Raw genomic sequence first — 17,032 nt, 5'->3', positions numbered from 1 at the left:
TGTTTAAAATTTCAATTCCAGTTTGTAAATGGCAGCTATAAAAGAATTGCATTCAATTTTTTCATGTGGTTCCTATCTTTGCAAATTATACTTTTTCTAGATATTTTTATAGACTTGCTTGTCTACATACACCATACTAACTTTTCTGTGTTTCCTATTACAAGTTGCCACAAATTTGAGTACCTTAAACCATCACAGATTTATTCTCTTGTTTTTTGGACACCAGAAATGTCCAGTATATCCAACGAATGCACTGGGCTCCTGCTGGATTCTCCTGATTGCAGTTCATTTTCTTGCCTGTTCCCAGTTCTAAAGGACATGGTTAAATTACTTCCTTTGGCTAATGGTCCCCATGTGTATTTCTATAACACATTCTCGGTTAATTATTGGGTTTGTTCAAATATCTTCCCATCATCTAGGTATTGCCTGAATCTGTTTTTAAACCAGGACTTCCTGTCACTATCATTGTTCATATACAATTTCATTGTACTTACCTTCATCATGATCTTGGTGAAATTCCCTTATATAAGCTGCGTGAAGTCAGGGTATTCATTTTGCTTCTTGCTACATATTTAGAGATTGGAATCATTCCCCACTTAGACAGTGAATGAATGCCCTTTATGAATAGAGGTGATTGAAGTAAAAAATCGGCACCCTCAGTCACACAGTGAAATAAACGTGCTTATGAGCACAGATTTCTTTTTTCTCTTTGGTTAGAACATTTTATTTAAAAAAATTTTTTTTTAATTGAAGGATAATTGCTTTACCAAATTTTGTGGTTTTCTAACATACATCAACAAGAATACAGCCATGCCCCTCCCTTCTGAACTTCCCTCCCATCTCCCTCACCATCCCACCCTTCAGCCTGTCACAAAGCCCCTGTTTGAGTTCCCTGAATCATAGAAATTCCCACTGGCTCTCTACTTTATATATGATACTCTAAATTTTCATGCTACTCTTTGCATACAACTCACTTTCACCATCCTCCCTTCCCCCATGTCCATAGATCTGTTTCTACATTACTGCCCTGAAAATAAATTCATCAGTACCATCTTTTTAGATTCCCATATATATGCATCAGTGTACAGTATTTGTATTTCTCTTTCTGACTTACCTCACTCTGTATAATAGGCTTGAGGTTGAACTGACTCAAATGCATTCCTTTTTATGGCTGAATAGTATTCCATTGTATATATGTACCACAGCTTCTTTAGCCATCCGTCAAAGGACATCTAGGTTGCTTCCATGTTCTAGCTATTGTAAATAGTACTGCAATGAACATTGGGGTACATGTGTACCCCTTTAATTTTGGTTTCCTCAGGGTATATGCCTAGGAGTGGGATTGCTGGGTCATATGGTGGTTTTATTCCTAGTTTCTTAAGGAGTCTCCATACCATCTTCCATAATGGTTGTATCAGTTTACATTCCCACCAACAGTGCAAGAGTGTTCTCTTTTCTCCATACCCTCTCCAGGATTTATTGTTTATAGAACTTTTGATGATGGCTATTCTGACTGGTGTGAGGTGGTATCTCATTGTAGTTTTGATTTGCATTTCTCTAATAATGAGTGAAGCTGGTTTTAGAAAAGGCAGAGGAACCAGAGATCAAATTGCCAACATCTGCTGGATCATGGAAAAAGCAAGAGAGTTCCAGAAAAACATCTATTTTTGCTTTATTGACTATGCCAAAGCCTTTGACTGTGTGGATCACAAGAAAATGTGGGAAATTCTGAAAGAGATGGGAATACCAGACCACCTAACCTGCCTCTTGAGAAATCTGTATGCAGGTCAGGAAGCAACAGTTAGAACTGGACATGGAACAACAGACTGGTTCCAAATAGGAAAAGGAGTACGTCAAGGCTGTATATTGTCACCCTGCTATTTAACTTCTGTGCAGAGTACATCATGAGAAACGCTGGACTGGAAGAAACACAAGCTGGAATCAAGATTGCCGGGAGAAATATCAATAACCTCAGATATGCAGATGACACCACCCTTATGGCAGAAAGTGAAGAGGAGCTAAAAAGCCTCTTGATGAAAGTGAAAGAGGAGAGTGAAAAAGTTGGCTTAAAACTCAACATTCAGAAAACAAAGATCATGGCATCTGGTCCCATCACTTCATTGGAAATAGATGTGAAACAGTGGAAACAGTGTCAGACTTTATATTTTTGGGCTCTAAAATCACTGCAGATGGTGACTTCAGCCATGAAATTAAAAGACACTTACTCCTTGGAAGAAAAGTTATGACCAACCTAGACAATACATTCAAAAGCAGAGACATTACTTTGCCGACTAAGGTCCATCTAGTCAAGGCTATGGTTTTTCCAGTGGTCATGTATGGATGTGAGAGTTGGACTGTGAAGAAAGCTGAGCGCTGAGGAATGGATGCTTTTGAACTGTGGTGTTGGAGAAGACTCTTGAGAGTCCCTTGGACTGCAAGGAGATCCAACCAGTGCACTCTGAAGGAGATCAGCCCTGGGATTTCTTTGAAAGGAATGATGCTAAAGCTGAAACTCCAGTACTTTGGCCACCTCATGCAAAGAGTTGACTCATTGGAAAAGACTCTGATGCTGGGAGCGATTGATCAAATAGGTTCATCAGTACTGCTTTCCTAGATTCCATATATATATGTTAATGTACGACATTTGTTTCTCTGACTTAATTCTGTAACAGGCTCTAGGTTCATCACCTCACTACAGCTCATCCTTTGTTCCTTTTTATAATTAATAGTCCATTGTAGTTACACATTTTCTTTATCTATTCATTTGTTGATGGATGTCTAGTTTGCTTCCACGTCCTGACCATTGTGTAGCATCTCTGTACGGCCAGTTGTGCGTGCCTATTTACATACACAGGCAGAGCAAGCTACAGTTATTCTGATGCCCCCAGAGATATAGATTACTATGAGCAATACTGTTAATCCAGTTCTCCTAAGGCCAGTTCTTGAAACTGCCCTAGGCATACCCTTGGCACTGAATCAAGATGAAGCAATTTATGACATGGATGCAGTCGGCTCATCATGCAGTTAGCATTTTTCCCTCTGGTAGCAGTTACCATATCTGTAAAACTCAGAAATGTGGAACTTCCTTTGTGATCCAGTGGTTAGGAATTTGCCTTCCGATGCTGGGGACATGGGTTCTGTCCCTGGTTGGGAAAGTGAGATTCCACATGGCACAGAACGATTAAGCTGGTGTGAGAGACCCCACGTGCTAATAGTAACAACCAATGTAGTCAAATAAATATAAATATTTTAAAAAGAACTCAGAAATGTGCATCAGACAGTGAGTCTGGTTCTTGTGTCCTAACCTTTGGATGCTTGAGTCTTTCTCTTGTGTCAGGGAGGGTCTGGAAGACTTCAGCTTTTCTATCCGCAAGAGACAAAAGAGAAAGACAAATACATATGGTAACACTGTATCTGTGGAATCTAAACAAAGGGTAAAAATGAACTCTTCAAAACAGGAATAGAGGTACTGACCTACAAAATATGATTATCAGGGGGTAAGAAGTGGAGAGAGATGAGGATTAACATATACCTACTGCTATATATAAAGTAGGTAACTAATAAGGACCTAACATAAAGCACAGAATTCTACTGAATTCTACTCTGTAATGAGCTATAATGGGAAAAGAATCTAAAAAAGTGCATATATGTGTATGTATAACTGATTCAGTTTTCTGTATGCCTGAAACTAACACCATGTTGTGAATCAACTATACTCCAATAAAGTGTTAAAAGGAAAAAACAGTGAAGACATGGCAGGGGAAGAGGCGCTTTGTACTTGCGGGTGGCGTGGGGATGAGTGTCGAGTACTGCTGGGTTCCAAGAGGATTCAGGTCTTTTAAGGGGTCAGGATAAATGGCAGTGTTGAGGGACTCAGCCAGTTATATGTATATATCCATTCTCCCCTCAAACTTCTGTCCCATCCAGGCTGTCACATGATATTGAGCAGAGTTCCCTGTGCTATACAGTAGGATGTTTGTGTTTTATAAATGGGTTTGCTGGTATTTTTTTTTAGATTCCACATATAAGTGATATTTAATCTGTCTTTATCTGATTTATTCACCTAGTATGATAATCTCCAGGCCCATTCATTTTTATCTTTAATTTTATTTTCCCAACAGGGTTCAGTATTTCTTGGATAAATCACTTCAGTTTGTGTTCAAACTGCACTAGTTCAGATGTGCTAAATCCTCCACAGATCTACTCTTGGAATTTCCTTAAGACTTTCCCCCAGGTGTCTGGGCCAAACAGTATTAACTTAATACCTAGTTGATCCACATCTGTGTACACTGACTCCATGCCCAACATGAAGGACAGTTCACATAGAGCTTGCTTTCTCAGATCACAGAAAGCAACTGACACTTTTTTCACTTTATTAATCAAGAAAGCCATATTCTCACCAGATTATTTCTTCAGCAGGGCTCAGCTGGTAAAAGAGGAGATAAGTGGATAATTTAGTTACATCAGTATGATATTTCACTGCTGTCTATAATCATGAACATAAAATCCACGATGCTGTGCAAAAATTTTTTTTCATGATCACCAGAGAAATGGCAAAATGGAAAATATTTTCTTAGCATTGATGTCGCAACCCATTTCCTATAGGCAAGACTAGCCTGCATGACCTTTTGTGAGTTCCAAAGGGCAGACCAGTTGCTTATCAAAGAAGGGTGCTTATGCCGGGTCAATCCTGTCTACTTTTGTCCGGCTCTGTGAGATTCCATGGACTGTAGCCCACCAGCCCCCTCTGTCCATGGGGTTCCCAGACAAGAATACTGAAGTGGGTTGCCATTTCCTACTCCAGGCAATCTTCCCAGCCAGGGATTCAACCCAAGTCTCCTGCACTGGTGGGTGGATTCTTTACCACTGCGCTGATTAGGACACCAAATCACTTAAGACCCTGCAGACACCCTAATCTTGTCAGCAAACCCATCCTTTTGCAATTTTATAATATCTTGAGTAAAGAAGAATGCAATACTGTGACTGCCTTGATCCTTAGCAGACAATATAATCTCTCCCTACTCACCAGGGAGGGGGCCTAATGTGTTTCCTCCTAGCCTGGCAAATATATAAAGCCACTCTTTCTCCTCCATAACTCTTTGTATTTCAAGTTATTTGGTTTGGCATTGCAGAGAGTCAAGATTTTGCCATTAATATAACCTCTGGGATCTTGTTCAATTTAACATCAACCCAGACCTCTGACTTCAAGATTCAGAGGAACATCTTTTAACACCTAATGGTGTTTTTACGATGTAACAGGACCAGACACAATACATCCCCAAAGAAACACGCAAGGGCCTTCACTGACATTCTAAGGTACATACACCGAGGTTCTTGGGTGTTTGTTTTTTTTTATTATTATTGCTTTAATATTCCTAATGTTCCATTTTTCAACTATAACATGTATTCATCATTTTTTTTTATTTTTCTTGGTGTTAAGGTTTATGATGACAGAGTTAAGCTTACTTCAGACCCTGTATTGTGTAAAGTAGCAATGATTAAAGAATTCTCCCACTGAACTTCTAGAAAGCGCCACTTGAGTTTCTGTCTTTCTAGTTGGACCTTCGCCTCGCAGGCTCTTTTCTGTGTATCCGGGGTCTGAGATTCGCTACTGACTCTAAAGACTATATCCCCACGCCCACCCCACCACCCCAGCAAACTGAGAGTCGTCTCTGTAGCGACGAAGAGACTCCTCAGTTTTGAAGTCGCTCTGAAGCCGGTTCCTGCTTTTGGTCCACTGAGACGTTGCGTTTGGCACCTCTTTCCTGCTTAAAACCACTAACTGACCTCACTGAACCCTTTGCTCTTCCTGCACCTCATAAAACTGTTCCGCGAGCTGGTTTATTCGCTCTGCAGCTTCGGCCTGCCGCCCCGCTCCGAGAGGCCGTCCTCTCCCCGACCGTGGGATTCCGGAGAGCCCGCGCCGCCCCTGCGACCCGCTCCCTCCCAGCCCCTCTGTCCTCAGGCCGATCCTTGTGTCCCCCAAACCTTCCATTCATAGTGACCCTGTGTGGGGGCAGGTGACCTGAGCCAGCCACGTGTCACCCATGGTTCTTGGGTCCCAAATTCCACCCGTTGGAATTTGGCTCTTGAGGGAGGGGGCCTTCTTATTTAGTCACCATCCCTGTAAATAGTGGGCGAAGGGGCTCATGAAAAGCAGAGACAGCGACTCCGAGAGAAATAGAAAATGGAGAAAAGCCTGAGGGAGAAGCGATGGCAATGAAGAGGATTGGTGGGGAACTTGGAAGAGACACCTTCATGAAAGAGAATAAGCATTCGGTAGCGGGTGGGGAAAGGAGAGAAGTTTAGAGAAAAGCAGGATCTCCCGAGTAAAGGTGAGCAGAATAAGTAGGTGTTCTTAAGTCTGAGTCTTTGCGAACCCTGTATCTCCCAGAGTTTGAAGTTCATGACCGTTGAGTCTAGGGATGCTATCTAACCATCTCATCCTCTGCCGCCCTCTTCTATAGCCTTCAAGGGAGAGGGACTGTGAATCAGGGGTCCCAAAGGGGGCGACAGTGGAGAGGCGGTTCACACAGAGAGCCCGCAAAGGAGATTACAAGAGTTGGGGCCTTGGCTTACAGAGCAATATCCTGCTGGGAGAGAAAGGGGACTGTTCGCTATTGGAGAAGCTGAGAAAGGAAACTGAGAGGAAGCGTAGCCACTTGGGGTGCCAGAGAGTTGGGTGGAAGGGAGGGCAGAGATGGAGAAAGAAAGGCTGAAATATGAAGATTGAGGATCACCAGAGAGGTTGGAGAGAAAGCATCTTGACGGGGAACGGATGGCAGAGAGAAGCCGGATGGGAGTCGAGGAAGAAGTAGAGGAGGACAAGCACAGCAGGAGAGCAGAGGGGAAGAGGAAGAGAGACGGAGAAATGAGTAGGGAAACAGATAAACCAGATGAAGTGGAAACAACCAGTGTGCAGGTGGGGGAGGGGACTGGATCCAGACGAGCGCTGAATTGGTTGGATAAGGATTATGAACACAGTACATTGGTTTTTGGCGTTAGAATCTAATAAATTTTAAACTTGTTTGTACAAATGCGAATGAGAGTTGCAAAACTTCCTTCTGTAGGGCTTCTGCATTTTCTAATTATTTGTATGAAAAGATAGCATCCTTGTGCAGAGCCTGTAGCGGCGGGGGCTGCAGCAGTGACCTGACTCCCAAAGGTGGATCAGCCCCTTCCCTTTTCCTGGTGTGGAGTAAAAGTTATGGAGAGAAGAGGGGCAGGAAGTGACTGACTCTTAGTACACAGTGCCTTTTGAAGAAACACTAAGCATGTTCTTTGTGATAGTTTTCCTTTTTTCCTTACATTTCTTTCTCTTTTTTTTTGGTAGCTTGGGATAAAGATTGGTTCATTCAACAGCAGCTTTCTTGTAAACAGTCATTCACTTCTGAAATAGGAATTGATGGCCTCCTGTAATTAATTCGTGTCATTCTTTTCTAAATGTGCTGTATTCTCAACTTTTTTTTTTGTACTTTGCATCATTATCATTCAATGAAAAAAATTTAACAAGCTGATTCACTTAAGGTTTCTTTCACATTTAGTTGAGGCCCATTTGCTGTTTCCTTTTAACATTATATCTTCACAACATTATGATGAATACTTAATAAGGATGTCAGTGATCTTTTATATTAACAGTCAAGACCTAATTTAAGCAGTTGGTGTGATATTCCATTTTCCTCTCTTATGTGATCTGATAGCTAGTGAGCTATGAGCTGATCTGATGATGCTTCCCTCAGGTCCAGAAACTGAGCAACATTGATCCCTGAAATGATTGGCCAAATTGGTTGTGTGACTCTGTGTGGCATTTCTTGGAGGGAGTGCCCAGTTAGAGTTTGAAATGAATCCCAGTTTTGCAAAATGAAAAAGAAGAACAGTATTGGAGGCAGGAACATAGGCTGAGAGTCTGAGAGGCAATCATGAGCCGTATTCTGTGAATAAAGGTCAATGCTTAAAGTGAGATACATTATGAGCAGATGTCTTCTATGAATAAGGGTCAATCTGCAGGGAGGCCTCCCACCTCCACTGGCTTCCCCGTGTCCTCAGGGCAGCATCCTGACTCCTCAGGTGGCTCTGCAGCCCTTTGTCACCCTCAGGTCGCTGCCAGTGTCTCCAGCCTCACCCTGGGAGCTGACCCCGTTCTCATGGTCACTCTGTCCTGGTCACGTTCACTTAGTCCTTGTTCATAAACATCGAAACCTTCTCTGTCTCCGATCTTAGTTTCTACGTCTGCCTTTGGTCATTAATCACTGTGGCCCTTGCTCTTTCTCTTCCTTCAGGTCTAGGCCAGCGAGGTGTCCCCATCTCCTTCCCATATTCTCTGTCACATTAATCAGGTTTACTGCCTCTATATTAATCAGCCTCATCAGAAATGCCCTTGTCCTTTGATTATTTGGAGTCTTTCCTCTTTTCCCTTCATTGAATGATGCTTCAGTGACTCAAGTTCCTCTTCCTTGCAGTGAGATGGGTATCTCACTTGAGGTGAAGACTAGGACTGTGGGTTGGGCTGAAGAATTCTCAGGGGAGACAGAGGGGACAGGGTAGGTGATGATGGTTCCCATATCTGTTCTGGACACTTCAACTCTAATTGATCCTTACCCCATGTGGACACTTCATTACTCAAAAGCAAAAAGATGCGGGGAGTCCTAATAAGCCCGATAGATCTAGTGTCTTGAGGTGTCCCCATGTTTTAGTCCACTGTGTCACTGCTCACTGTAGCCCGCAGGTCTTCTAAGCTCTGTCCACCCAGGGACCAGCTGCCATCTTGGACAGCAGCTCTGCCTTCCAGCAGTTTATCTGCTCAGAGCAGGGGATGCTGAGTTTACTGTGGTTAGAGCAGCCAGAAGGTTTGGAATCCAAGGGGATATGAAGGAGTCTCCCTCCGTAAAGATCTGGGGTATCTTCCAGTTAGCTCTCAGTGGAGAGAACAGGGTTCACTGAGATTGGGGTCTCTCTATCTTTGTGACCTCTTTACTGAGCTCAATCCAACCAAATCTCAAAGACCTTTAAAATTTTGTAATGCCCCCAGTCTCTGACAGGTTTACCCAGGAGGGCCAGCTTCTTGGTCTCTGTACTGAGTGCTGAGTGTCCTTGGATTTGCAGCTTGTGGCAACTCTATTGCAATGCCCATACCCATGGTCACTGCTCTTTAGCCTCTTATTCATCTATGCCTGGAGAAGAGGTAGGAAATGGGAGGAAGTGAAGGGGAGCTTGTTGGGGTCTCTAGGAGGGTTGTGGGAGCAAGAGTGGGTCTCTGGATGAACACAGTGAATGGTGTATGTGTGTATGAGAAACAGACATGCTTGTGTGATCATGGGGTGTGTGAAACTGTTGACAAGGGCAGTCTCAGTTCTGGCTGGAGGACCTCCATGTGGGCTTATGTTAATTGTCAGCTTGTGGAATGGTGGGTGTGCCAGTGTCTTAGCTCAGTTTCCCTGGACACAGATGCTGTGACTGAGGTTTGCGTGCCTGGGTTAATCAGGAAATGTGATCACACCTGTGGAGGAAGGAAGGACATGGGATTGGGAAGAATGTTATCCTGCAGTGTGTTAGAAGCAAGGACTGAGCTCAGCCCACAGGGAGGTCTAGGTGCAGGAGGATGGGCACAGTGGTCGCAGAGAAGAGGGGCGGGATCCAGGAGGTGCCCACAGCACTCCCTCCACACAGTAGATATTTGTGGTCTTTAGGGAGGGCGAGAATCAGTCTGCAACCCACAGAATAACTGTTGGTAAAATGCTGGAGATAAGTTCATGGGTTACCTTTAGTCTTTCTGTTATGTTCAGTTGCTACTGAAGAAGGTTTCAGATGGAAGGTTAAAAAAAGAGAACTTGGAGTGTTCCTTGGAAGATGTTGAAGTTGCACTGGGGAATGCTCACCAGCCTACACATCTGTCTTGTATTATTAGAGTTTGGAGATAACAGTTTGGGGGCTGCTGGGGTCACTGTGACTGATAAGAAGATGTCTTGAATCTGGTTGGTGTTGGGGCGTCTTCATGTGTATTATTCCATCATTAACGCAGGAGCTGTTAAGGCTTTGAACCTTCTGGGGATTGCATAGCAGGGTGGGTGGATTATTTCTGGGTTTCTGGGGAGTGTGTTGGCCCAGATGCAGGTTTGGAAGTTTCTTTCAGCCTTGAAGGGAAATAATTGGCCCTCAGCTTTGATGGCAGAAGAATTTCGTCAGGGAGGGCCCTTAAAATCACATGATGTCGGGAAGGATTGTTCCTAGAATCCAAGAGTTGTCAGCTCCACAGCGGCCTGTAGTTCAGAGGCTTCTTCTGGACTTGATGCAGCTGCTACTTGTTGCTGCCAGTGCAGTGCCTTCCTCTACTGTTCTCTCTTTGTTTTTACAGATCACATACGTGTGCCACGTATGGGTATGATACAGATAACAGTTTAATGGTTGATAGGAATATAAATGTTACCTGGAAAATTGTACGGAGTTTCCCCAACATGCACAGGGTCTCGCAATCTCACTCAGAAATTTTAAAAAAGTTTCTATATATTTGGCTTCACCTGAGTCCTGCAGGATCTTTGGTTTTGGTGCACAGACTCCCTGGTTGTGGTGCTCGGGCTTAGTTGCTCTGCTGCATGTTGGATCTCGGTTTCCCCACCAGGGACTGAATGCACATCCCCCGCAGGGCTCGGCAAGTTCTTAACCACTGGACCACCAGGGAAGTCCTGTGCAAAACCAGTGTTATGAAGGAGTTACCTGCACTGTTGTAACCAATACTGCTTGATTCACAACAGCCATTTGTTGTAGAAACAACCTGAATGTCTGTTATCGGCTGAGTGGGTAATGAAACCATGAGTATATGAGACAGGCTGGGTACTGGGACCTTTTACTGCAGTTCTTGCACCTGGATGAATGTCTCCTGGGACAACAGACCACAAAGAAAATGTAAGAGACAAAGAAAGTATAACCACATTCATGTGCAGTCAGAAGTTCTGAACAATAGAGAAAAAAGGGCCACAAACCAGCTATTAGTTCTGAGGCTCTGGAAGCAAGGCAGGTCACGGCCCTGATCCTTGCTCACAGCACCACTGGGGGTGCTGAGGAGGGCAGATCACCTCAGGTTCCTTCCAGCCTTAACCATCAATCCACGCTGACCTGCACCCCCAGTTAAGGGACCACATCACCCCCTTTCTTGGCAAGAGCAAGGGCACCGATTCTTATTCTCGCTTACCTTTAATGCAGCAGGCATCCCAATAAAGCCTTCCTTGAATTTCTTCTCTGCTTTCATGAACTATTTCTGTTGATTAAAGAACCCAAGGATCCAGGTTGGTAACAAGGAAGTATAAATGTTAGTCACTCATTCATGTCAGACTCTTTGCGACCCCAGGAACTATGCCCTGTCAGGCTCCTCTATCCATGGAATTCCCCAGGCAAGAATACTGGAGTGGGTTTCCATTTCCATCTCCAGGGGATCTATCCAACCAAGGGATCAAACCTGGGTCTCCTGCATTGCCGGCAGATTCTTTACCCTCTGAGCCCCCAGGGAAGTCCTGGTTGGTAACATACACCAAGGCAAACCCACACACATATATGTAATGACATATTATGTACCCATAAAGATGGAGATTTTTGTCACTTGGGACAACTTGGATGAATGTAGAGAATATTATGCTAAGTGAATTAAAACAGACAGGGAAAGATGTGGTTCCATTATGTAGAATGTAAAAAAGTGAAACTCACTAGTACCAGACAGTGGTATGGTGGTTATCTGGGGCTGGGAGGTGGGGAGATGTTGGTTGGAAGGGTACAGACCTTGAGTTGTAAAATGACTGCATCCTGGGGAGGTGTGTGCAGCACACTGACTGTAGTTAATCCTATTCTGTTACTGCATGCTGGGAATTTGTCAGGAGAGTACGTCATCAGTGTTGTCACCACACACAGAACATGGGAATTTGGAGGTGATGGATGTGTTGGTTCGTGGATTGTGATAAATATTTCACAGGGTACACGTGTCACATGGTCACGTTTTATGATATGTATACACACAACCCTTTCAGTAGTCGGTTCTCCCTCATCAGACACACGCCTCAGGTTCTCATGTGGGGCCTCACCCCAGGAAGTGCAGATGGTTCTGATCTGGATCCTGCATTGAGCACCAGGGCTCTTAGCCTCCACTTCTGAGACTGAGATCAGGCCCTGGGGGAGGGGAGGGCGCTCTGCTCTGAGTGGGGCTAGACCAGGGCCTGCTGTGGGACCTGAAGGGGATCATGCTGAGCAGAGGTGCCCCTTGCTGTGTACATGAGGCCTCACCAGGAGGGGAGTGTGATCTGAGGGAAAGTGTGGGAAAGTCCTGTGTTGGTCTCTCCGCAGGAGTTGACCGACCTGAGGCCCTCCCAAGACAGTGGCCACAGAAGACTGTCTGTTCCTCATGGTGAGGGCTTCCCTGCGTGTGGTTGTGGCTCAGGAAAGGGGTGTGTTGACTCTAAGCATTAAACAACATGTTTTCCACTTTCATGATAGAACTGTGAAGACTCATGGACGAAGAAGCCCAAAAGAGGAAAGAACAGGAGTCAGGCATGGCTCTTTCTCACGTAAGGTCATATTCTTAGTGGATTCTCAGTCTGTCCTTCCTGAAATGCCCTTCTCTGGACTCGCTAATCATGTCTGACTCTGGAGTGTCCTGTCTGACTCCTGTACATGTACAGTCACCTGGGGCCTTCCCTCAGGGCCTGGCGTCTCCACTTAAATCCCATCTCCCCATGACCTGGTGACCTGGCCCTTGTGAGGAGGCTCCCCTGGGCACTGTCCTGGGCAGGGTTTCTCACCCACGGGTTGGAGACGGGGTCTCATGCTGTTGGGCAACAGAGATTGCTTAGGGCCCATCTGTATGCGCTGTCTGCTGTCTGTCAACCAGGGTAAAGAAGCTGCACCTGGAGTCAGGTATTAACATGTATAGTATGTGGTAAAGTCTGCAAAAGAGGCCAATTAGGGAAAATGAGTTCTGACTTTTTATACTACATTTAAAACTAAATGAGGACCTTCTTGAAAACTTAAGTATTTGGAGATGTGATGGAAAGTTCAGAAAGAGTACTAGGCAGTGTTTCATTACACCATCTAAAGTATGAAATCAGGTTTACTAATTTATTTTTTTCTTTCTCTTTTGGCTGCACAATACAGCTTGCAGGGTCTTAGTTTCCTGAGTAGAGACTGAACCTGAAACCCTGCAGTGGAAGTGTAGAATCTTAACCATTGAACCATGAGGGAATTTACCAACTTTACTAATCTTGGTTCAGTATTTTCTTAATGGAATAAAATAATAAATTTTGGAGTTTGTTAATAAGTACATACCTAAAATTAAGGATTAAAATAACAGTATTATTTATAAAATGTATTTATTTCCTGTACTCTGACTTCATTGCTTCAGTGTCTTGTCCCTAGTTCTGGCAAGTGGTGGCCACTCTCTAGTTGCTGCGCGCCTGCTTCTCATTGCGTTGGCTTCTCTTGTCTTGCAGCCCAGGCTCTAGAGCGCGCCGGCTTCAGTAGTTTCACCTCCTGGGCTCTACAGCTCTGGCTCACAGGCTTAGCTGCCCCTCAGCGTGTGGCATCTCAAACCAGGCAACAACCCGTGTCTTGCATTGCCCAGTGAATTCTTTACGAGTTACTAGTAGGGAGGCCCTCATATTATTTTTAAATACAGGTGTTTTATAGAGATTGGAAGAAATCTTCTGTATATTATTTCCTACTTGCATTACTTTTTATTTTTTTTGAACTAGAATAAGATAATATTGAGGACTTCCCTGGTGGTACAGTGGTTAAGAATGCGCTTGCCAGTGTAGGGTGCATGGGTTCTACCCCAGGTCCAGGAAAATGCCTCAGAGCAACTAAGCCCATGGGCCACAACTACTGAGCCTGTGCTCTACAGTCTGGGAGCCATTACTATGGAAGCCCGCACTCTCTAGAGCCTGTGCTCCAAAACCAGAGAAGCCACTGCGAGGAGAAGCCTGTGTACTGCAGCTGCAACTAGAGAAAGCCCACTCACAGCAATGAAGAACCAACATAAGCAAAATAAATAAGCTTTGAAAAAGAAATAGAATGTTGACAAAGTTACTGAATGAAGAAGTAAAATGAAAGAAGAGAATGGGAACCCACTCCATATTATTGCCTGGAGAATTCCATGGATAGAGGAGCTGGTGGGCTGCAGGCCATGGGGTTGCAAAGAGTCAGACATAACTGAATGACTAACACAAAGTTACTGAAGTACAGTTAATTCATTTTTAATGTCCCAAAGATCCCGAAATACACATGAATAAAAGGAAAATGTGAGTATCATTCCGGAATGAGTCAAAGGGCAACTCTTTAGAGAAGGAAATGGCCACCCAGTCCAGTGTTCTTGCCTGAAGTATTCCATGGGCAGTGGAGCTGGTGGGCTGCCATCAGTGGGGTTGCAAAGAGTGTGGCATGAGTAAGCAGGTAAACAACAACTTCCACACACAGCAGATTGAGCTCTGAAAAAGAAATCTAGCGTCTAACTTTCCTCCTGCAGATTCTTCAGTGACTTCCAGTAGCTTTTGGAATAAAGTCCTAAATCCAAAGACCTTGTAGAAAGTAGCATCTACCTGGCATCAGCCCCCTTTGTTCTGTGTGTCCCAGTCACACTGACTGGCTTTCTGTTTAGTAAATATCTTCCTGCCTCAGAGCCGGCCCTCAGGCTGTTCTTTGTCCTTGCAACACTCTTCCACTTCCCACCTTGCCAATCCTAAGTGTTTCTTCCTCACAGAGACCTTGTCTGATTTATCTATGTAGGTCAAGACTTCTGTTGAATCTTCCCTTAGCACCAGGCCTGTTTCAGAGCACATATGACAATACCAATGCTAAAATTATGGATGAAATTGGCCGGCTGGCTGCTTGAATGGAAGCTCCATCACGTTCACTGCTGTATGCTCAATTTGAGGCACAGAGTTGACGCTGAGTAAATTTTGATTGAATGAGAGAAAAACATAAAGGGAACTCTTGTTTGTTTACACATGCATGCATGAGTGCATGGATATGTAACTCCATGGTTTTATTAGAAGACATTATCTCATAAATATGTTTTATGCTTTGTAGCAGTTGCAACTGTATCTTTAGTGTATTCCATGGCCTTAAGCTTTTTCTGCCTCATCATAAGAATGATATTTACATTGTGTGGGTTGGCGGGGAGAGGGTGTGACCCTGCATAGTGACCATTTATGCTGTTCCATTGTATTTCAGATTCCTTGAATTTGTTCCACATATTCTCAGGGAACTCTGTGGATGGTCGTTATGCTCTGTTACTTAACTCTTTGATTCCTTAGGTTCAGTTGTCACTCCCAACCACCTGAGCTCAGAAGCTGTTGCCTCATTGCTTAAGCATTTGACCAGAGCAATTTCTTAAAGTGAAAAAGTTTTCTCCCCAGTAAGATGGACACAGATCTTTCTCTAACGTGTTATTATGCTGGTGACAAGTTCATCCGTGTGAAGTCTTTAGAGTAATGCTTAGTGTGATAGGAAACACCCATCATTAGTGTGATGGTGTCGTCATCACAATGTGTGTCCTTTTAAAGCCACTGTGGACTTTGTAGTCTCTGAAGATACCAGTCTTGCTGTAATTCATCTACATAGTGAATGTCACTCAGTGTAGAGTGTAACACTTCTGCATAGACAACCCATTGATTGAATTTTTTTTGTATGTTCTTCATGGAGAATTCATACTGGACAGAAACCTTACATATGTAATGAGTGTGGGAAAGCTTTTAGTGCATATTCAGACTTAACTAGACATCAAGCAGTTCATACAGGAGAGAAACTGTATAAATGTGACGTATGTGGAAAAGCCTTTAGTCAAAACGCAACACTTACAGTTCATCAGAGAATTCATACTGGAGAGAAACCATATAAATGTGATATATGTGGCCGGTGCTTTATTCAAAATGCACACTTTGGGATTCATCAGAGAATTCATACTGGAGAGAAACCGTATAAATGTGCTGAGTGTGGAAAAGCTTTTAGTGCACATTCAGACTTAAGTAAACATCAAGCACTTCATACAGGAGGGAAACCATATAAATGTAATTTATGTGGCAAAGCCTTCAATCTCAGGTCTTATTTTACACTCCATTGGAGAATTCATGCTGGAGAGAAACCGTATCAGTGTGATGTATGTGGCCAGTGCTTTAGTCGAAATTCATACCTTAGGAATCATCGGAGAATTCATACTGGAGAGAAACCTTACAAATGTAAAGAGTGTGGCAAAGCCTTCAGTCAGAGTTCAGGCCTTAAAGCTCATCAGAGAATTCATACTTTAGAGAAACCGTATAAATGTGATGAGTGTGGCAAAACTTTTAGTGCACATCCAGACTTAACTAAACATCAAGCAGTTCACACAGGAGAGAATCCATATACATGTAATTTATGTGGCAAAGCGTTCAGGTACAGGGCTTCCTTTGCAGTTCATCACAGAACTCATGCTGGAGAGAAACCATACAAATGTGATGAGTGTGGCAAAGCTTATAGTGCACGTTCAACCTTTATTCACCATCAAGCAGTACATATGGGAGAGAAACCATATAAACGTAATTTGTGTGGCACAGCCTTCAGATACAGGACCGACTTTTCAGTTCATCAATTAATTCATAATGGAGAGTAACCTTACAAATGTCCTGAGTGTGGCAAAGTCTTTAGTAAGAGTCTAGTCCTTACAGTCAATCAGAGAGTTCATACAAAAGAGAAACCATGTAAATATGATATGTGTGGTCGGTGCCTTACTCAAATTGCACACCTTGGAATTAATTGGAGAATTCATACTGGAGAAAAATCTCACAAATGTAATGAGTGGCAAAGCCTTTAGTGCATGTTCAGCCTTAACTGACCATTAGGCAGTTCATACAGGAGAGAAACCATAGACATGTAATTTATGTGCAAAGCTTTCAGTCACAGGAGTCACTTTTCAGATCTTCTGAGAATCCATACTACAGTGAAAACTTACAAATGTGATGAATGCAGTAAAGCATATCATCTGTTTGACCCTTAGAAAAGTCAACTGGAGGAAAACCACACAAAT

The 17,032-nt window shown here is 43.5% G+C and overlaps 1 protein-coding gene across 1 annotated transcript in view; it reads left to right on the top strand.

Annotated features, from left to right (window-relative positions):
• The window catches only part of LOC102186716 (zinc finger protein 160-like), a 43,728-nt gene extending 27,012 nt beyond the window's left edge, over nt 1-16,716 (top strand). Inside the window, 1 exon segment of the mRNA XM_018063214.1 lies at nt 15,676-16,716. Coding sequence (XP_017918703.1) covers nt 15,676-16,618 — 943 coding nt within the window. The 3' untranslated portion in view covers nt 16,619-16,716.

The sequence above is a fragment of the Capra hircus genome, chromosome 18 (assembly GCF_001704415.2).
Source record: "Capra hircus breed San Clemente chromosome 18, ASM170441v1, whole genome shotgun sequence".
Classification (NCBI taxonomy): domain Eukaryota; kingdom Metazoa; phylum Chordata; class Mammalia; order Artiodactyla; family Bovidae; genus Capra; species Capra hircus.
Note: the sequence above shows the minus strand (reverse complement) of the source record. Positions and strands in the feature narration are given on the sequence as shown.